Source organism: Schistocerca serialis, chromosome 11 (assembly GCF_023864345.2).
Source record: "Schistocerca serialis cubense isolate TAMUIC-IGC-003099 chromosome 11, iqSchSeri2.2, whole genome shotgun sequence".
NCBI lineage: Eukaryota > Metazoa > Arthropoda > Insecta > Orthoptera > Acrididae > Schistocerca > Schistocerca serialis.
Genome location: NC_064648.1, coordinates 175,867,356 through 175,890,715, shown reverse-complemented (window position 1 = coordinate 175,890,715; position 23,360 = coordinate 175,867,356). Strand labels below are relative to the sequence as shown.

Genomic DNA, 23,360 nt, shown 5'->3' with positions numbered 1-23,360 from the left:
CCGACCAATAGTGCAGCCGTGTCGGCAGCATATTGGCGAGGCATTCGTCTTTGAGGACGAAAATTCGCGTCCCTGTCCTGCATATCTTGTGAGTGACTTCCTTCAGGATAACAACACTGCTCGACAAGAGTGGCCAACATGTTCTCCAGACACGAATCCTATCGAACAAGGCTGGGATAGACTGAAAAGGGCTGTTTATGGACGACGTGACCCACCAACCACTGAGGGATCTACACCGAATCGCCACTGAGGAGTGGGACAATCTGGACCGACAGTGCGTCTACGAACTTGTGGACAGTATGCCACGACAAATAGAGGCATGCAGCAAAGCAAGATGACATCCTACTGGGTATTAGAGGCACCGGTGCGTACAGCAATCTGGACCACCACCTCTGAAGGTCTCGCTGTGTGGTGGTACAACATGCAATGTGTGGTTTTCATGAGCAATAAAATGGGTGGAAATGATGTTTATGGTGATCTCTATTCCAATTTTCTGTACAGGTTCCAGAACACTCTGAACCAAGGTGGGCAAATTTTTTTTTGATGTGCGTACATTGTGAACAATATGAAGAGAATGACAGTACGAGTAATTCATTAATTTTTGCTTGTTGTCTTTCCTACGATTTCCTGTCTTTTAAACTTTTTTGGGACAGTCTGCTGCAAAGTGTGAAAAGGGGTTGTTACTGTATCTGTTGGCTTTCTTTTGAATACTGCTACATCTGCTGCACACATCGCAATATGGAAGTTGGCACTGGAGTGTAAATAGTCAATCTCTTGACACTACGTAGCATGTCACAGAGTAAGGATAGAAGAGTGAAACAAAAGACAGTGCCCTCTAGCAGTTCTGCTTCTCGTCCAGGACGCACTGACATTGTGTCAAGACAGGCCATAAACAGTTTAGATTAGAGGTTGTAAGGGATCTGTGATCCCACGAGCACAGATATTAATACCCGACACCCAGGTCGATAGCAGACAGGAGTCGATTGTGGAGCACTGCAGGAGGCAGTGAGACGAGTGTCGAGTGAGCAGCAGTAAGACGGGCAAGAATGCCGGTCAAGCCGAATACGGTGGCAATGGCGAATGTGCCGAGTGAGGAGTAAATTGTAAATTCACCGGAATGTGACAAATGAGCACGTGTCCTTATCGTCGTGGGGTTGACCCTCTTCGATACCAATTCGCGAGTGATATAAAACCAAAAGTGACAAGTGCCGAATTACGTGTTTCACGTCAACCGCGTCGGCCGGCAACAACCGTGGATTGCAGTGAGGATTGTTGTGAATGTTAACTGTCATCATTGCGTGTGACGAAGTACTTAAAATCAGGAACCAATAAAAGATATAACTGTAATTAGATGTGTAAGGTGAAGGTAGCAACTGCCTCAGAACTTGTGTGTTAGTGGAAATACATATCAGTTTGTATATTGCAACCTTTGTGGCCTACAATAATAGAAAAACTTTCAATCATCAACTATTCCATCTCATAACAGCCGCATTCGGTTGAAATACCCTCAAAACTACAGCAGAAAAACCGATGGCCTTTCATCCATTGAGCACACGGTCATCTATTCATAGTAATCAACTGTTTGGCGGCTTCGATAAATCACATAAAACCCAATAGATGGCATAATGGGGGTGTTTCAAGATGCACGCTCCACAGCACATTATGGGCATAAACCCCCCCCCCCCTCCCCCCTCTCACCCTACAGCTGATAGATAGGAGTGGCAGCTGTGTGATGAATTTAGGGAGAGCCTCAATGAGCAGACAGGTACCGATATCAGACATTTGGCTTATGACACACTGGGGTATTACAGTCACTGCTAGGATGTTAGCTGTGAGGAGGAGATGAAAGGAAAAGATGTGCAAGCCTCGTCTGTGAACATGGGAACCACTCTTTTAGGCCTCTGCTCTTGTTCTTCTGGAGGTTATAGCCACACAGAACAGACGTGTAAAATACCTGTACTGTATTTTTGTAAATACTATACCCCAAGCACCATCTGAACAATTTTTTCCTCTGTAAAAGTGTATATTCTTTGTGTAGAGCTTTCATTTTAATTTCTCTCCTTTCATCCATGCAATGGTTGGGATGTCGTTTTGAGACTTCCCAGTATTCTAGGACAGACTTTGATAACTGTGTCGTCTGTCCTCGTATCGTTATGTGATTTGCCTCTCGGGACTAGTACAGCGTGGTAAGAAAGACTCGCAGTGTTTCTTTTCACAGCGGCTTCTCTTTCAACGGGAACACGCTCTGTCTGTTCTCAACTTGCTTTAAACAGATGAATTCTGCCTACGATAACCACTCGCCTCAAAGTTTTTTCGGTGATCGGGAGAGTAGGAACATAATCACACACTTGGGATCCAAAATGTTATCACCATCTCCTTAATAGCTCTTTAATAATAAGTGAAACCAAAAGCTGTACTGTAATCCGACATCGGTTATCAAAAACGTGCTACCAGTTTCGAGGCCAAAAAGTGTGATCTTCAGGCTCAGAGCGTAATCTGACATCGTGACAAAGACCGACAGAATCCTCAAATGGAAACAGTACAACTTATTGAGCATGTTACGCCAGCACATGCAACCAATAGAGTAGAGTGTAGCAGGGCCAAAATCGACTGAATTCCGTATCTTTGTAGCAGTAACGAGCCCACCAAAGGTCGGACTACAACTGGGAGTTCCAGTTGTCTGCCCGTCGGTGGGCTCGTTATTGCTACAAAGATACGGAATTCAGTCAATTTTGGCGCACCGACGGGCAGACAACTGAAACTCCCAGTTGTAGTCCGACCTTTGGTGGGCTCGTTACTGCTACAAAGATACAGAATTCAGTCGATTTTGGCACCTCTACACTCGACTTCGTCAACTGCATACGATGACATAACACGCCTAATAACTACAGGCTGGAGGTTTATCGGGATCGGGGCTGGCACAGAAATAGTGTGCCAGATATGTTCCATACCGTTCAGGTCAAGCAAATTTGGTGGCCAAGACAACGCGAGTTCACTATCAAGTTCTACAAATTACTGTAGCACGGTTCTGGCCACGTAACACGGGCAGTTATCCTGTCGGAAGATGCCGTCGTCGTCTGAGAAGACGTCGAGCGTGAAAGAATGCAGGTGGCATCGATAATGTTCACAGCTATAATGGTCCACAGCAGTCTACTACTGTACCCTCTTAGCCCGTGACTGTGGGTCCGCACACATTTCAAGCAGCCGTTCTCTTCAGTAGCAGAGTAGCCGGACACTATTATCGACCTGGAGTAATGAAGACCGCTTAACACATTTCCATCGCTCTGTGGTCCAATCGGACACTGTACTCTATCGTCAGATTTGCTGGAGAGCTCCACCTACCTCTGAGCTCACGGTCTGTGACGGGCGTAGACATCCGATACCTCGTTTCCTACTGATTGTTTCACTGTACTTCAACCATTTTCCGTCCCTGCTCACAACAGTAGTACACGAAAATCTCACTGGCTTTGCAGTTTCTGTGATGCCAGTCTTAACAATTGGACCTTTATCTTTCCTTCTCATCCTGTCCGGAAAGTCTCCACTAACCCGCAGTTCTCAGGGAATTTTCTGAACTCTATTCCCTTTCCTAAACCTCACCAGTCCTCTTCCTTCACCCCTCTTCCTTCCCCTTCAAGCCTTCTACCAGAAGAAGCAGCCACTGGTTCCAGAAGCTTGTAAACTGTAGTACCTTTTACTCGTGTGTTCTCCTGCCACTGACTGGTGAGTAGATTTTTTCTCTCTCCAGTCACATTACACTGACCTTTACCAAAGTCGCTTATGTACGTGGAACTCCCCATTGCGAGCCATATCGTCATTAGAATGATTCCCCATTCGTCTCTGCTCTGCTTGCTTACTTTCCTTACCACATTACGTGATCACAAAACCCTCAGGCTGCATTCAGTCTCTCAGAGATCTGAGATCAAAATGTTCTGGCTCATTGGTGAATTATCTCTGGTCGATACTGAGAGATAACAGCATGTGCACTTGGGGCTAAAAGTTTTTATGGTGGCTCAGGCTTCTGAAGTCTGCATAGGGGAGACCATTTCCAGGAACATCAATTCAGACACTGAGGCAAACAATGACACCAACACTGGTGTTTTCTGAGCAACAAAGAACTATCTCGTGTCACACTGAGGATCTTTTCTTCTCTAAATAATTTGGATAGTCTCAAGAGCTAAAGAGAAAGAGAGAGAGGGGGGGAGAGAGAGGGAGACGGAGAGAATGTGTGTGTGTGTGTGTGTGTGTGTGTGTGTGTGTGTGTGTGTGTGTGTGTGTGTGCGCGTGCATCCACATCAATGGTGATGTTGAACACACAGTTGAATCTTCAAGTGAGGGTAGGTTCGTTGCGAGCACTCTGTTTGCCTCTTCCAAGCTGTTGTGACAGTCCCTTCAGTGTTGATGTCTGTACAATCCTTTAGGTCCTGGATGTACGGCTTCACCCTCTTTCACTGTTCTCACCATTCGTTCTTTTTGAAGCGTTCTTCACATTCATTAATCCTTCCCCAAACCACATTTCTCCGAGTTCTTTAAGGAAATCTTCATATAATCACTGCAAGAAACAATGGCATTGCTCAAACCGAGTGTGTAATCTTCTATTTTACTGAGAATTCTTTAAGAAACATCACAGGTTTTGATGATAAATAACTATTTCCACAAAAGGACCCCCACTTCTTAAATGTTTAACAGATTGAAGAGTTTCTACAATATATGAGAGCAGTTTATGTAAAACACTGACACCATCTCGATTGATTCCTCCTCTCCTTTGACAAGGAGAAAGCCACTCTGAGGTCGGGTGGCGAGGCTCGCTACTGTCGGCCAGTCCGCTTTGGGCAGATGCTCTACTGGACAACTTTCTCGACTGGGAGCTCTCACACAATACACATATTCAATTGGGAATCTTCAGGACTTTAGAAACGAGGATCATCTTGTACTAGTGACCTTTCTTAGAGGTTGTTCACAAACCTCAGATTCGGTTCAACAGCCACCCAGCCCCTTGCAGTGTTGATCTTGCATGTACAAGCCTGTACTATTTTAGTGTTTAAGAGAAAAAAAAACACATTCCTCGCTAACACAATATTCCACAGCTCCACACAGTTGCCACTGAAGCACGCCCAAAACTTAAGGTTGTCGAGGTTTAGTGGCTCCCGACAGTTCACAGCTCCGAAGACTGAGTCTTCGGAACATTTAATTGCTGAGCCTGTCCCTTTTAATTGGCATGCTTGTCACTTTAAACTACCCAGGATGCAAGTGTATTATCAGACGCTATGCACACAGTAAACATTATCTCTACAACTACAATTCTACGAGGATTCTGGTACGAATGTGGAAACTTACCTTATTGTCAGTCGCATCTACTTCCAAATCGAAGTCTGGATCTTCTTTAATACAGACACTGCACCCTGAGACTTCTAATGGATCATCAAGAACCTGGAATAATGAAAAACATTGTTAACTGAAGCTACAAGCACACATTCCCTTATAGTCTTAGACTCGGACTTCAAGGAATGGAAGGAGATATGGAGAAAAAATACAAAGCCTGATTCACTTTTGTAAATGGGAAAATTTTGCATCTTCTATGAGCAGCCAGTTTCTTTGACTAAAACCTTTTTAATGCACTTAAGCCATCCTCAAATGGAATGTGGAAGGCAACTGGGTGTAGCGTAACACTGTTTATTTGTGAGAACGATCTACATTCCACTGAAGATGCTCGTGCTGGTGAAAGATGATTCTGTCTTTTATAAACATTTTATGTAGTGTGAAAAATCTACTGTGGGCACCCCGATCTGATCTGCGAAGGTAGTGGATAGACAGTAACAAAACACAGTAGTGGCAAGGCGTGAAGTTGTGAGCACGGTAACACTTGCTGGAAATGGGCATTTATTCCTAGACATTGCCCCTTGGAGGTGTCATGAACATCTCAGAGAAGACAGACATACTACAATGTAAACACTCAAGACAAACGTTGACTGTAAATCTTAGATCTTACACTGAATTCAGTGTGGTCAGGCATACTGAACAGCAGATCATCATTGAAGACATGTTCATCATTCAGTAACTGTAAACAGTGAGACACATTCTTACCCTGGCTGGAGACAAAGCCGAGAAGTCCACGCACAGCTGTGGTATGAAGAATATGGACTGCGAGCAAAATGAAAAGGCGACCGTATTTGAAGAAGAACTGTAAAAGGTAACTTAGACCCCATCAAACTGACAGATAAGGCACATAGTGTTCCCTATTCGTGGTGTTACTGAAGTCGCCATGCATGCACACAGAAAAAGGGAAACACCGCGCAGGACATGAATTGGAACATTATACATTATTTAACAATGTGACACTTGGTGATGTAAATTATATACATGCATAACAAGCCAACAATTTCCTTAACGTACAGTGAACGCTGAATGTCTAGCTAGCATTCATTAATTTCTTTCAAAATTGACTGGTAATACTTCAGCTGCACATCAATGTGTGCTTGTTATATTTCTGCTACTTCAAACAATGGAAAACACAGGGTGGAATAATGACAATATTATGAAAAGGCAAGACTGCTAACCACCATATAGTTGAAACGTTGGGTCACAGGCAGACAGAACACAAAGACTGCTAAACAAGTAAGCTATCAGCCAAAAAGCCTTCTGAATTTAAAAAAACCCAACAACAACAACACACACACACACACACACACACACTATTATTATTATTATTTTCGATTATTCCCTTTTGAGAGAGCGATTGAACTTGAGTAGTCATGATTTCTTCTTCTTTCTTCGTTCTTCCAAAATTCTCATCATACATTCACTGTGTTCTCTCTTGCGTTCTTCTGACTATATTTTTCCCATTCTGTTCTCCATATGTTCTTGTTTAAGTGTGTGTTTCTGTATGATGTTTCTAAACTGTTCTCTATTGTATATGTTGTCTTGTGTGATCCCCACTTCTCTAATGTCTTCTTCTGCTACAGTGATCCACTTTATCTTTTTTTTGCTCTTGTTTACTATCTCAAAGATTTGCCTTGTGAGCCTGCTTTTATTCATCCTACTGATATGTCCATAAAATTTTATCCTTCTCTTTCTAATGGTGTCGATTATTGTTTCTATGTCTTTGTAAATCTCTGTAGTTGGCCTCTTCATCCAAATTCCTCCCCGAAACACTGGTCCATATATTTCCCTCAGAATTTTTCTTTTCTGCTTTTCAATCTCTCTGATCTTAGTGTGATCACGAATCACTGTAGTTTCTGCAGCATAAAGTGCTTCTGGTAGGACTACTGTATTGTAATGCCTTAGTTTTGCACTGACAGAAATAGATTTCTTATTATAGTGATTCCACGTGAGCTTATATGCTTTTTGTAATCTGGAGATTTTACCTTTATTGGCTATCGAGTTTAGTCCTGATGGTTGGATTATCTCTCCCAGATATCTGAAGTAGGCAACTTGTGCCACTTTCCCGTATCGAGTAGTAACGGGGAGATTATTTACAGGTTTGTTGCCGAGGCCAGACTGTGAGCGAGGAGAAGTAATCTGGGTGGTGGGGGTATGGAGGAGGGTGGGGTGCGGAGGGGGAGGGATAGCAGGATAGGGGAGGGGGTGTAGTGTAACTGACTACCGAAACTACCGACACCACCGGCTGGCGAGGTGTGCGGTGCCGTCAATCAACTTTAAGGAGAAAGTGATCTTTAACTACGTAAACATAAAATGAAACATTATTATTTTGTTACAAAACTGTTAATATGACGACAATAATGAGATATATTGCCACAGAACTATATTATAAACACTTTTCATTTTTCATACTATGTTTTTCATATATGTATACGTGCGATGTGTAAAATATCGATATACAACCGAGGTTGGCAGTACTGCACAGTTTGTAAGCTCTGTGAACAGGAGCCGGTTGTTGGCGGGTGTAGAGACAATGGGCAGTTGGTGTCGAGACGTCTTTTAGTACGCATGCTTTGACAAGATCAAGGGTAGAGGGAACGAAATGATGTATTGGAAAAGCTGTTACATTGAAAATTATTGAATATCGTCACGATCAGCATTTATAAAATAAAAGTTGGACGTTTAACTATGTGTCAGTTCTCAAGCAGCAAAGTACACACCCTGGACCTCAAATTGATTTAACAAACAGCGGATGGCGAGATTTGTCACCGGACGACGAGCGTGCAACAACGACCATTAAAGGTCAGAAAGTTATATTACTCTAAATTGAAATTGTGACGATACCTATCTTTCTCCATGTCTTCAACCCTGTATGTACTCTGTTGTTAGAGTGAAACAGCGTGACGGGGACTGGTGGTCGACTAGGCACACCGGGGAGACCACACAGGTTTAAAATGATAATTTGTAGCTTAATATACTGCTACTGATAATTAATATTTGTCCCTCGGAGAAAGAGGTGCATTACAGGGGACAGTAAAGTTCTGATTGTGGGAGCCAAGGTGGGAGAGGGCAGGGCAGCTAGGTGCAGTCGGCAGGTTAGACAGAGGGTGCAGGCGTGCCGAAGGGGAAGGAAAGAAGTAAAAAGATTGTTTGAGCACTGATGGAATAGAAGGCTGTGTAATGCTGGATGGCAACAGGGAAGGGGATATGTGAGCGAAGGACACTGAGTAACAAAGGCTGAGGCCGGCAGGTATGTAGGATATATTGCAGGGAGAATTCCCATCTGCACAATTCAGAAAAGCTGGTGTCGGTGGGAAGGATCGGTACGGCACAGCCTGTGAAGCGGTCATCGAAATGAAGGATGCCGTTTTGGGCAGCGTGTTCAGCAACAGGGTGGTCCATTCGTTTCTCGGCCACAGTTTGTCGGTGGCCACTCGTGCGGGCAGACAGCTTGTTGTTTGTCGTGTCCACATAGACTGCAGCTCAGTGGTTGCAGCTTAGCTTGTAGATAACATGACTTGATTTCACAGGTAGCCCTGCCTTTAATGGGATAGGTGGTGTTAGTGACTGGACTGGAGCAGGTGGTGGCGGGAAGAAGTGTGGGGCCAGTCTCGCACCGAGGTCTATCGCAGGGATACGAATCGTGAGGCAAGACGTTTGATAGTCCAGTACTTCAAAACCTCTGATCATACACATTCTTTACTTTACTTGTGGCACGGGCCTTATCGACCGTACGCCTGCTCTGTTGCCCTCCTGATGCACGTGGCGAATCATTAGCAGCTACTGTTTTTCCTGTCGTAATTATTAAAACAGAACATTCAGATCAGTCATTCTAAAGACCGAACTTTGTGATCTACCCCTCAAGGGATTCCTTGTCAGTCCTACAGGTATGAGGACAGTGGAGTACCAGTTTGGAAGCGTTCGGTCAACTGGTTTATGCAGCAGTGTAAGACATTCCACGAGATCAAGTGGTTTGTGGTGTAGCACATTCCACTTCCCTGAATGCAAGTACGTGCGGCCGGCCGGGGTGGCCCAGCAGTTCTAGGCACTTCAGTCCGGAACCGCGCGACCGCTACGGTCGCAGGTTCGAATCCTGCCTCAGGCACGGATGTGTGTGATGTCCTTAGGTTAGTTAGGTTTAAGTAGTTCTAAGCTCTAGGGGACTGATGACCTTAGAAGTTAAGTCCGATAGTGGGAAAAAAAAAAAAGTACGGCTCGCTCACCCGTCTGACAACTGCGGAACCCTGCAGCAGACGTGGCTGCCAAGGGACGTGGCATGCAACAATAAGCTGTAACGTCACGTGCGTCACATGCCGCACGCCGTGCCGGGAAGTCTGACTAGCGTGACAGCATGCGCAGGCACGGTTGGGCCGTTACGATAAGGACATTATAATGGCTGCCCGCACACAACGTCTGGCCGCTTCGGCGGATGAAACCATTCCCCAGTAAAACAAAGGGTAGCCAGGAGATTTTTAATTATCATGTCGAAAAAATACGTTACATTACCAATTTTTGTTCCTTCGCTGGTCCATGTCTGCAATACAGTATTTATCTCCATCTACATCTATATGACTACTACGCAATCCACTTCCACACTATTTCTCTACCGATCCACTCTCTAACAGTGTGGGGGGGAAACGAACACCTGAATATTTTTGTGCGAGCTCTGATTTCTCTTATTTTGGTATGATGACCATTTCTCCCTACCGTATACAGGCCGGCGTGAATAAAAAATTTCCAAATTCAGAGGAGAAAGTTGGAGATCCACATTTCACGACACGATCCAGCCAATGTAAACCGCCACCCCGACTTACGTATCGTATTGCGACACTCTCCCCCCAGTTTTGCGATAGTGTTAAACGAGCTGCCCTTCTTCGAACTTTTTAATACTTACTTTACTTTACATGTAGCAAGGGCCTTATCGACCATACGCCTGCTCTATGAGCCTCTTCCACTTCTGACTGTCCAATGCACTGTTTGTCCAGTTGCTGCTGCTGTTCATCCTAGTTGTGTCCTCCAGAATGTTATCCCGCCATCTGATTCTGGGTCTCCCTCTTCCTTTCGTTCCTTCTATTGTTCTGCTGAATGCCATTCTAGGTAGTCTATTCTCTGTCATACTTGCTATATGGCCGGCCCAATTCAACCTCCTCCTCTCGAGCACTTCGATGATGTTAAAGTGTTTGTACAGCCCTCTTAATTCTTCACTTCTTCTTATTCTCCATTCCATGTTATTTTCGTTCTAAACAGGCCCAAAAATTTTCCTCAGTACTTTTCTTTTGAATGTTAACAGTTACTCATCACCTTCCTTTCTAAATATTAATGTTTCACATCCATATAACATCACAGGTATAATGCTCGATCTATATAAGCAGATTTTGAAGTTACTGCTAAGTGATCTTTTTCTTAGAATTTTGATGAAACTGTGTGTCTTGTTTGCTTTTGATAAATGAGCATCTATTTCTATATCTGTTCTGTTGTTATTATTAAAAAGACTTCCTAGGTAATTGAAGTGGTCAACAGTCTTGAAATTGAATCCATCTACAGTCAGAGGTGCATCTTTTCTGGTTTTCTTAATTATGGGCAGGTATTCTGTCTTTTCTTCATTAATATGTAATCCTGTTTTCTCAGCAATTTTACAGTAATTTTGCATCATTCTGATTAATTCTCTTTTGGAACTACTTATTAGTGCTACATCATCTGCATACGCAAGTCTTGTAATGTTCACATCCTGTAGCTGGATCCCTTGTGGACTGGTTTTAGAAAATTCTCTATCGATCTTCTCTAGGACAAGGTTAAATGGCATCCCCTTGCCTCAGTCCAGGGTACACCTTAAAATCTTCAGTTTCTCCTACCGGTGTCTTTCTGCGACATAAAATTTCATCTAGGTGGTGGCGGGAAGAAGTGTGAGACATGTATTGCACCTAGGTCTATCGCAGGGATACAAATTGTGAGACAAGGAGTTGGTACTCCAGTAATTCAAAACCTTTGATCATACACATTCTTACAGAAGATATTTTCGAATGTATAATGAAATACTTAAGATCTCCACAATGAAATGATGTGTCCTCTGTATCAACTTCTTATACACTTCCAGCAACAGAAAACTATTACTCCACCCAACTTACTGAATACACAGACTTAATAGTTTTTCTGGGTTCACCATGTCAGGATTTAACGACCTAGCAACAAGAAGGTAACAGAGTTTGTAGAAGGGGAATCACTCACTATACTTCCACCAAACACAAATGTCAATGTTTTTCAAGCAGCAACTTGGCCGAAGTCAAAACGAGCATGGTCTTAAGAAAAATAAACTTGACGATTATCCCATCTTTCACAAACTGACAGTTAACACCTTAGCTTACCTGTTAATATTGTTTGCTTTACAATAAATATAATTAGACGGATAATATTCACAATAACCACAAGACTCCACCATACTCATACAATTGCCATCAATATGGTATACAAGGTGGGGAGTGTCACAGACTGTTGTATTTAGGTGTGGTTGCGTATGTCAGGGTGTGTAGTTACATTAGAGAAACAGCAGAAATGTTAAAACAAAAAATGGGTCTGTTGATGTTACATTGTTTTTTGTGCATCATCACTACAAAGGGAGATTTTAATACTGACATCCCATAATATCTATTATTGTAATATCATCAATGATCAGATAATTTCCACAATACTGATGTCCACTTATTTCACAAGAACAAGCAAAGAATTACAAGAACTTGGCATACAGCCGTTACGTACCTCTTTCTTAACGATCTGTGGATCACAAATGGAAAGTGGATCATCTTCCATTGGTGGATCATCAGTAAGTGCACCAGTCTGCAACAATCCAATGGGAAAAATTAAACAAAATTAATTGCAATCATTGTAATTCTAAAGGTAATGTACACGGTGATTCCGCAAAACAGTAAAGTGAATAAATAATTAAGTAGTGCTTAGAAAAAATGTTTTTATGCCACTTAATAATAAAAAAATATGCCTTATATATATAAAGTAAATTTATTTGTTGGAGATGACATTTTGTAGATGAGCTCTATTTTTGTGCAAACATTCCTGTAGTCTCTATGAGAAACTGAGCATGACTGAGTATTTTTGCAACTGCTTCTCAGATCTTTGCTTTCAATTCTTTTGTTTTAACACGTGGTCTATGATATGCTTTGTTGTTAAGGTGCCTTCACAAGAAGAAATCCCACAATGACTGTTTGTGGGAGCTGGAAAGCCATGGAATGTCACAGTTTCTTGAAATTATCCGGTTGCCACACAATTGGCATACAACAGCCATCGATATATGTGCTTTTTGTAGCTTTGTTTTGTCTCACAAAATCCAGCCATCTTCACAATTTGTGGAAATGTCCGTAGCTTCTGTGCACCAGAGGTTTAGAACACAGTGACGTACAGATTCCGATGCGACTGTAGTTGAAAAGCTACATTATGGACAGGTAGACAATTTAAGAAAATTCTTTCTAGAACGAGCAGAAACTAGCAAAATACACAAGGCAATCACTTGTATAAATACATCGGCTACACCACTGCAATTTCATAACCACTTCTACAACCCTTTAGATCACATAACATCAACAGATACGAAGAAAGTAAATTGGAAAAAGAAAACACTTCATGGCAAGCACCCGTATCATCTAACACAGCCACACATCGATCAAGACGCATCCAACACGTGGCTAAGAAAAGGCAGTATATACAGTGAGACAGAAAGATTCATGATTGCAATACAGGATCAAACAATAAACACCAGGTATTATAGCAAGCATATTATTAAAGATCCCAATACCACAACGGATAAATGCAGACTTTGTAAACAACAAATAGAAACAGTAGATCACATCACAAGCGGATGTACAATACTAGCAAATACAGAATACCCCAGAAGACATGACAATGTCGCAAAAATAATACATCAACAGCTTGCCTTACAACATAAACTTTTAAAACAACACGTTCCTACATACAAGTATACACCACAAAATGTACTGGAGAATGATGAATACAAATTATACTGGAACAGAACCATTATAACAGATAAAACAACACCACATAACAAACCTGACATCATACTCACCAATAAAAAGAAGAAATTAACACAACTAATCGAAGTATCCATACCCAATACAACAAATATACAAAAGAAAACAGGAGAAAAAATTGAAAAATACATCCAACTGGCTGAGGAAGTCAAGGACATGTGGCATCAGGATAAAGTTGACATCATACCAATTATACCATCAACTACAGGAGTCATACCACACAATATCCACCAGTACATCAATGCAATACAGCTACATCCAAACATATATATACAACTACAGAAATCCGTAATTATTGATACATGTTCAATTACCCGAAAGTTCCTAAATGCAATATAACACATACCGTACAGTTAAAAGGAAGTGACGCTTGATCAAGGTCCGCGTCACTCCATTTTTAACCGGACTTAACGTCTGAGAAAGTGAAGGAAATAATAATAATAGATATGGGAAGGGGAGGCTGGCAAAGCTTATAGGTGAAAGTGTAGTAGGGGGTGGTGGGATTACTCATGGAAAAATTCCTGTTGTAGTTGGTGTCCGAGCTGCACCTTCTTTTAGATTGAAGTCAGTTGACACGTATACCTGTTTAAACGAAGTCCCTCTAACTAAGAAATCACCTTCAGAGGAAATCATGTTTCTAAGTAGAGAAGGAATTAGCATATTCCATCAAAATATAAGAGGTATTAAACATAAACATGAACTGCTTATATATGTTGACTCTGAAATTACTGGTATATTGGAGCACCACCTAAATAATTTGACAATTTAGAGGCTTCCTTTACCGGATACAGATTAGCTGCTTGTTTTTCAAGGAGTTCCTTACGGAGTGGGGGAGTGGCCATGTACGTAAAAAACAATATTCCATTTGAGTCCATAGACGTGTCACGGCACCACATTGAACAGATATTTGAATGTTGTGCAGGCAGTCGAAGTTAGTAAAACTAAGCTTCTAATTGTTATTTAAAGGTCCCCTAACTCTGCCTTCACAGCATTTCTGCTCAAGCTGGAGAGGGTGCTTGATTCACTTTATAGGAAGTATCAGAAATTAGTTACATGTGCTGACTTCAATATAAATTTTGTATATGATGGTGCAAGAAAAAGGATGTTGGTAGATCTCCTAAATTCATATGATCTAATGCAGACTGTGTTTTTTTCCAATTAGGGTGTAGGGGAACAGTAGCACAGCCACAAACAATGGCTTTTTTTTCCATTCTTCATTACTAGATGGGTATTCTGATAGTAAAAGGGTGAATGGCCTTTCAGACCATGATGCAACCAATTTTAACACAAAAAGGCTTTTTCACTCAAACAAATGTCACATATAATTACAAACTATGTAGGAAAGTTAATCCAAAAGCAATAGAGAGTTTTTTAAACCTTGTCAAGGAACCAGAGTGGCAGGGTGTTTATAGTGCTGATAACATAGATGATAAATATAATAATTTCCTTAACACATTTCTCATGCACCTTGGAATGTAGTGCAGGGTTCTGACGCTAGATGGTGTTAGTAGAGACCTTCGTGAAACAGCTGTGCAGACGGCGTCAGTGTAGAGCTCAACGTGCAAGTGTGGTATTGTGTTTCTCTGACTGTTGGCGGGTTACCTCTGCGAAATCGTCATGGCAACTTTAAAAGAACAAAGAGTGTGTGTGAAATTTTGTTTCCTGCTTAAAAAAACTGCAACGGAGACACATCAAATGCTTCAGGAAGCTTTCCAGGAGGACACTATGAGCCGCACACAGGTTTTCGAGTGGTTTGGGCGCTTTAAACGTGGTGAGATGTGTGTCGAAGACCGAGCTCGTTCTGGACGCCCTTCAACATCGTGAAATGAGGAGAACATTGAAAAGGTCCACCAAAATATCAACTAGGATTGTCACCGAACTATCGACCAAATTTCAGCAGAGACAGGAATCAGTTGGAGCTCGTGCCAGTGGATTTTGAGCGAGGATTTGCACACGAGATGTGTTGCTGCTGAATTTGTTCCACGCCTTCTCACGCAGGAGCAAAAAACCAGCCACATGAATGTGTCAGGACTTGAAAACAGAGATTGCCCGTGATCCAAACTTCTCGAACAAAGTCATTACAGGGGATCAGAGTTGGTTTTAAGGGTATGACCCAGAAACCGAGCAAGCATCAAGCCAGTGGAGGACTCCCAACTCTCCCAGACCAAAAAAAGTGAGGCGAGTGAGGTCCAATGTGAAGACGATCATCACTGTCTTTTTTTATGTTCGTGGAATTGTGCATCGGGAATTCGTGCCCCCTGGCCAGACTGTTAACCGGCACTTTTACTTGGATGTTTTGAGGCGTCTGCGAGAGGATGTGAGCAGGAAACGCCCGTAACTTTGGCGACCAGGTGGCTGGTTTCTGCACCACGACGACGCTCCAGCACACACGGCCTTACGAGTGACCCACTGTTTGGCATCTCAGAGGCGGACTGTCGTTCCCCACGCTCCGTATTCGCCGGACCTAGCCACGTGCGACTTTTTCCTATTTCCACGAATGAAAAAAACGCTAAATGGGGAGCGTTATGACGATGTGGAGGCGGTAAAAACAGCTTCGCAAAGGGCACTGGACAATATCAACCTTGAAGAGTTCCAAACATGCTTCCAACAGTGGGAAAAGACACTTGACAAGTGCATCACATGTAATGGAGAGTATTTTGAAGGTGACTGAAGTAATTTTGAGAAAAGGTTCATCAATAAATTTTTTATGACAACCATCAGGTTTCTTTTGGGTCCCCCCTCATATTACTGATAAATCAGATATATGTATGGCATTTAACAATCATTTTCTGAGCATTGCTGGTGAAATAAATAAAAATTTAGATTCTACAGGGAATCATATAACTAATCTCAGAAAAGTGTTTGCTAAGACAATGTCCGAAATACTCCTCTGTGATACAGAGGAGGGGGAAATCAAGTCAATAATTAAATCACTCAAGACTGAGGATTCACGGATATGATGGAGTGCCTAGCAGAATATTAAAGTACTGTGCTGCACATGTTAGCCCTGTATTTAGCGATATTTGTAATTTTGCCTTTAGGAATGGAATGATTGAAGTACTCAGTAGTAAAGCCGCTTTATAAAAACATAAAAAGGGATAAGGCAGACAATTTTAGACCTATTTCTATGCCGTCACTGTTTGCTGAAGTTATTGAAAAGGCTGTGTAATGTAATCATTTTATACCACGTAATTTGCTAGCAAATGTACAGTTCAGCTTCAGAAGTTGTTTAACAACTGAAAATGCTATATTCTCTTTTCTCTGTGAGGTAATGGATGGGTTAAACAAAAGGTTTTGTACGCTAGGCATATTTTTGATTTAACTAAGGCATTTGATTGTGTTGATCACAAAATATTGCTCCAGAAGTTCGACCATTACGGAATATAGGGAGTAGCCCACAATTGGTTCACCTCTTACTTTAACAACAGACAGCAAAAGGTCATTATTCACAATGTAGAGAATGGCTGTAATGTGGGGTCTGGGTGGGGTACTGTCAAGTGGGGGGTGCCCCAGGGATCAGTGTTGGGGCCACTCCTGTTCCTTATTTATATAAATGATGCCCTCTAGTATTACGGGTAACTATAAAATATTTCTGTTTGCTGATGACACTAACTTGGTAGTAAAGGAAGTTGCGTGCAACATTGGCTCGGTTTCAAATAGAGCAGTACATGACCTAAGTTCGTGGCTTGTAGAAAATAAACTAACACTAAATCACAGTGGGACTCAGTTTTTACAGTTTAACACACAATTCAACAAAACACGATGTTTTAACTCCACAGAATGGGCGTGTGATTAGTGAAACTGAACAGCTCAAATTTCTGTGTGTTCAGATAGATAGTAAAATGTCATGGAAAGCCCACATTCAGGATCTTGTTCAGAGACTTAATGGTGTCATTTTGACTATTCGAGTTGTATCTGGAGCAAGTGATCGTTCAACACAAAAATTAGTCTACTTTTCTTATTTTCATTTGTCGTATGGTATTATATTCTGGGATATTTTTGGTTCAGGAAGGATATTTTTGGTTCAGAAACGGGTGGTTTGGGCAATAAGCGGTGTTTAAGTTCGCAAACCTCTTGTCGACCCCTGTTACTAGTCTGGGTATTCTGACATTGGCCATTCAATACATATAGTCGTAACTGTCATTTCGTGTTAACAATATCGGCTTATTCACAAGAATTATCAGCTTTCACTGAGTTAATACTCGGCAGAAATCCTGCCTGCATTTGGGTTGCGCTTCCTTAACTCTTGTGCAGTAAGGTGTGCAGTACACAGCTACATCTATTTTCAATAAGCTACCACAAGAATTCAAAAATCTCAGCATTAATCCTTGCACTTTCAAATTGAAACTGAAGAGTTTCCTCATGGATCACTCCTTCTATTCTGTTGAGGAGTTCCTTGAAATATTAAGCTCATTCCTATGTTATATTATTGACTGTGTTTACTTAAACTTATGGCTTGACTTTTTTTTGGGTTCATAAACATTTTATTTTTATCTGTTATTACTTTTATGTTGTAATTGCATGTACTGACACATTTCATGACTTCGGAGATTTACTCTTCAATTTGGTCCTATGGAACTTGACATAAATAATAATAAAAAGAGCACCATTATGCTATATGACGATACAGCACACCACAAGGCAATTTAATTCGTGTGTAAAGGACATTAGTCTAGACGAGTAGGATTTTCTTGGGATGAGTAACGGATATTTTCTTTATTAATAAATCCATTAGATGGAAATAGGCTTTGTCAGACAACATGTTAACAAACTCACTGCTATTTGTTATCTTTTCCCATATTAGTTCCAAAACCATTGTCGCATTAGGTGATTGTTGGGTCTTCTTTCCTGGGAATCTACAACTTGTAGTAATTGTAATGTTAAGTCCTTTACCAATAGTCGTCAAATATTCGAACTGTGCTACTGTAAAGACATTACGTGACAACGGATAGCATAGTTTGGGCTTCTTATGACACACCCCGAACTGCTTTGATATTGTCTGGAGTACGAATGGTTTGCACACACCCCGGAGATTGCTTTCTCATTGCTGAACCTGTTCCTCAAACTATCCTCACATATTCAACGAGTTAAAATTTCATAGGGTGGCTATAGGTCCGCCATGTTTGAAGCAAATTGAAGTTCTGTCCGCCATGTTTTCTTTAGTCAAGGCATTCGTCTACTGTGTCCCGCCCCCTTGTAACTGCGTTTGACTTACTTGAAATAGCCCATACTAGCTTTATTTTTTCTAAAACAAGAAATAGACAGCAGTGATTTCAGTGTACACTGACAGCAAAAAGGGATGATTTTGTCGAGGCATGGCTAAACTTTTCGATGTAGATAACAATACAAGACAACTCAAATAAGTCTGTCCATCCACTATAACATTACTTGTTGCCCATAAATTAATGCAATTAGAGCAGGTACCACCAGAATATTATGGTGAAGCTTCTAAACATGCTGTGGTTAACTATTAGAAACAGTAACGGGCGCAGAAATGCGATACTTTTGTCGCTATTTCAAAGTAAACAGTCAAAGCCTCAAAAACCAGTACATTGTGAACGAGAATATTATTTGAAACATGTGTTACAAGTAGTTAACACAAGCGTAGTAATTCAATAATAATAATAATAATAATAATAATAATAATAATAATAATAATCTGCAAGAAAAGAAAATAATTTATTTACATTTAATTTTTACAATGTTTTAACTGACTTTCGTGTTTTTTCAGTCTTTTCACTGACCTTTAAATGAAATATGCTTCGTGTATAGTTGTCTCACAACTTAAACTCTCCGCTCAGATGATTTTGATTTGCATAAGTGATTTATTCGACAAACAAAATAATGAAACTTCCTGGCAGATTAAAACTGTGTGCCCGACCGAGACTCAAACTCGGGACCTTTGCCTTTCGCGGGCAAGTGCTCTACCATCTGAGCTACCGAAGCACGACTCACGCCCGGTACTCACAGCTTTACTTCTGCCAGTTCGAGTCTCGGTCCGGCACACAGTTTCAATCTGCCAGGAAGTTTCATATCAGCGCACACTCCGCTGCAGAGTGAAAATCTCATTCTGGATACAAAATAATGTTTGAGCGGCAGTTTTATCAGTTTAACATAATGGGTTTATTCACCAAATTCAGTTTCTGTAAAAAGATGTTCATTGTTTATAAATAAGGAGCCCCTCACCAATTGCAACACTTCTGTCTGGAACCTCTACAAAACGTTTTTCTGACATTTCAGGATTATGTCCTCATTATTTCTGAAAACCTTCTCAGCAACATTAAAAAGTTTGACAACATCATTAGCTGGATTGATTAAACTGGTTTTCACATCTTTCACTGCAAACAATCCAGTTCTTTTAGCCTCAATACAAGCAAAAATAACTTATAAGCAGACAGTACAGTTAATTTTGTTTGTCACCTGTCTCACTGTACTGCCAGCTATGTACTCAATGGCATATTCAGAGTACATACTCAGTGAGGCATAATCTGGCACATAATCATGGTCTACATCTGCAGGGCTTACCTTAGCAAAAGGAAGTGATGGAACGGTAGCAGGAGGTAGCATACTAGTGTTTGATTCTTGGCAATTGCCACTTTGAGAACCTATCTGTGCAATTAAGCATTTCCTGCATGCTGATCTAAACTGCTTCCCCCATGAACCATGGACCTTGCCATTGGTGGGGAGGCTTGCGTGCCTCAGCGATACAGATGGCCGTACCGTAGGTGCAACCACAACGGAGGGTATCCGTTGAGAGGCCAGAAAAACGTGTGGTTCCTGAAGAGAGGCAGCAGCCTTTTCAGTAGTTGCAGGGGCAACAGTCTGGATGATTGACTGATCTGGCCTTGTAACATTAACCAAAACGGCCTTGCTGTGCTGGTACTGCGAACGGCTGAAAGCAAGGGGAAACTACAGCCGTAATTTTTCCCGAGGACATGCAGCTTTACTGTATGATTAAATGATGATGGCGTCCTCTTGGGTAAAATATTCCGGAGGTAAAATAGTCCCCCATTCGGATCTCTGGGCGGGGACTGCTCAAGAGGACGTCGTTATCAGGAGAAAGAAAACTGGCATTCTACGGATCGGAGCGTGGAATGTCAGATCCCGTAATCAGGCAGGTAGGTTAGAAAATTTAAAAAGGGAAATGGATAGGTTAAAGTTAGATATAGTGGGAATTAGTGAAGTTCGGTGGCAGGAGGAACAAGACTTTTGGTCAGGTGATTACAGGGTTATAAATACAAAATCAAATAGGGGTAATGCAGGAGTAGGTTTAATAATGAATAAAAAATAGGAGTGTGGGTTAGCTACTACAAACAGCATAGTGAACGCATTATTGTGGCCAAGATAGACACAAAGCCCATGCCTACTACAGTAGTACAAGTTTATATGCCAACTAGCTCTGCAGATGATGATGAAATTGATGAAATGTATGACGAGACAAAAGAAATTATTCAGGTAGTGAAGGGAGACAAAAATTTAATAGTCATGGGTGACTGGAATTCGTCAGTAGGAAAAGGGAGAGAAGGAAACATTGTAGGTGAATATGGATTGGGGGGAAGGAATGAAAGAGGAAGCCGCCTGGTAGAATTTTGCACAGAGCATAACTTAATCATAGCTAACACCTGGTTCAAGAATCATAAAAGAAGGTTGTATACCTGGAAGAATCCTGGAGATACTAAAAGGTATCAGATAGATTATATAATGGTAAGACAAAGATTTAGGAAACAGCTTTTAAATTGTAAGACATTTCCAGCGGCAGATGTGGACTCTGACCACAATCTATTGGTTATGAACTGCAGATTGAAACTGAAGAAACTGCAAAAAGGTGGGAATTTAAGGTGATGGGACCTGGATAAACTGAAAGAACCAGAGGTTGTAGAGAGTTTCAGGGAGAGCATAAGGGAACAGTTGACAGGAATGGGGGAAAGAAATACAGTAGAAGAAGAATGGGTAGCTCTGAGGGATGAAGTAGTGAAGGCAGCAGAGGATCAAGTAGGTAAAAAGACGAGGGCTAATAGAAATCCTTGGGTAACAGAAGAAATATTGAATTTAATTGATGAAAGGAGAAAATATAAAAAAAATACAGTAAATGAAGCAGGCAAAAAGGAATACAAATGTCTCAAAAATGAGATCGACAGGAAGTGCAAAATGGCTAAGCAGGGATGGCTAGAGGACAAATGTAAGGATTTAGAGGCTTATCTCACCGGAGGTAAGATAGATACTGCCTACAGGAAAATTAAAGAAACCTTTGGAGAAAAGAGAGTCACTTGTATGAATATCAAGAGCTCAGATGGAAACCCAGTTCTAAGCAAAGAAGGGAAAGCATAAAGGTGGAAGGAGTATATAGAAGGTCTATACAAGGGTGATGTACTTGAGGACAATAGTATGGAAATGGCAGATACGATACTGCGTGAAGAGTTTGATAGAGCACTGAAAGACCTGAGTCGAAACAAGGCCCCGGGAGTAGACAACATTCCATTAGAACTACTGACAGCCTTGGGAGAGCCAGTCCTGACAAAACTCTACCACCTGGTGAGCAAGATGTATGAGACAGGCGAAATACCCTCAGACTTCAAGAAGAATATAATAATTCCAATCCCAAAGAAAGCAGGTGTTGACAGATGTGAAAATTACCGACCTATCAGGTTAATAAGTCACAGCTGCAAAATACTAACGCGAATTCTTTACAGATGAATGGAAAAACTGGTAGAAGCCGACCTCGGGGAAGATCAGTTTGGATTCCGTACAAATGTGGGAACACGTGAGGCAATACTGACCCTACGACGTATCTTAGAAGCCAGATTAAGGAAAAGCAAACACGTTCCTAGCATTTGTAGACTTGGAAAAAGCTTTTGACAATGTTGACTGGAATACTCTCTTTCAAATTCTGAAGGTGGCAGGGGTAAAATACAGGGAGCGAAAGGCTATTTACAATTTGTACAGAAACCAGATGGCAGTTATAAGAGTCGAGGGGCATGAAAGGGAAGCAGTGGTTGGGAAAGGAGTGAGACAGGGTTGTAGCCTCTCCCCGATGTTATTCAATCTGTATATTGAGCAAGCAGTAAAGGAAACAAAAGAAAAATTCGGAGTAGGTATTAAAATTCATGGAGAAGACGTAAAAACCTTGAGGTTCGCCGATGACATTGTAATTCTGTCAGAGACAACAAAGGACTTGGAAGAGCAGTTGAATGGAATGGACAGTGTCTTGAAAGGAGGATATAAGATGAACATCAACAAAAGCAAAACGAGGATAATGGAATGTAGTCAAATTAAATCGAGTGATGCTGAGGGGATTAGATTAGGAAATGAGACACTTAAAGTAGTAAAGGAGTTTTGTTATTTAGGGAGTAAAATAACTGATGATGGTCGAAGTAGAGAGGATATAAAATGTAGACTGGCAATGGCAAGGAAATCGTTTCTGAAGAAGAGAAATTTGTTAACATCGAGTATAGATTTAAGTGTCAGGAAGTCGTTTCTGAAAGTATTTGTATGGAGTGTAGCCATGTATGGAAGTGAAACATGGACGATAACCAGTTTGGACAAGAAGGGAATAGAAGCGTTCGAAATGTGGTGCTACAGAAGAATGCTGAAGATAAGGTGGGTGGATCACGTAACTAATGAGGAGGTATTGAATAGGATTGGGGAGAAGAGAAGATTGTGGCACAACTTGACCAGAAGAAGGGATCGGTTGGTAGGACATGTTCTGAGGCATCAAGGGATCACAAATTTAGCATTGGAGGGCAGCGTGGAGGGTAAAAATCGTAGAGGGAGACCAAGAGATCAAAACACTAAGCAGATTCAGAAGGATGTAGGTTGCAGTAGGTACTGGGAGATGAAGAAGCTTGCACAGGATAGAGTAGCATGGAGAGCTGCATCAAACCAGTCTCAGGACTGAGGACCACAGCAACAACAACAACGATCTAAACTGCA

The 23,360-nt window shown here is 41.5% G+C and overlaps 1 protein-coding gene across 4 annotated transcripts in view; it reads right to left on the bottom strand.

Annotated features, from left to right (window-relative positions):
* Positions 1-23,360, bottom strand: part of LOC126427106 (uncharacterized) — a 250,867-nt gene that overhangs the window by 53,406 nt on the left and 174,101 nt on the right. For all 4 annotated transcript variants that reach the window (XM_050089322.1, XM_050089321.1, XM_050089320.1 and 1 more), the window contains 2 exons: positions 12,130-12,207; positions 5,335-5,427 (listed from right to left, as the gene is read on the bottom strand). In XM_050089322.1, the coding sequence (XP_049945279.1) occupies positions 5,335-5,427; positions 12,130-12,207 (171 nt within the window). The remainder of the gene's footprint in view (positions 1-5,334; positions 5,428-12,129; positions 12,208-23,360) is intronic.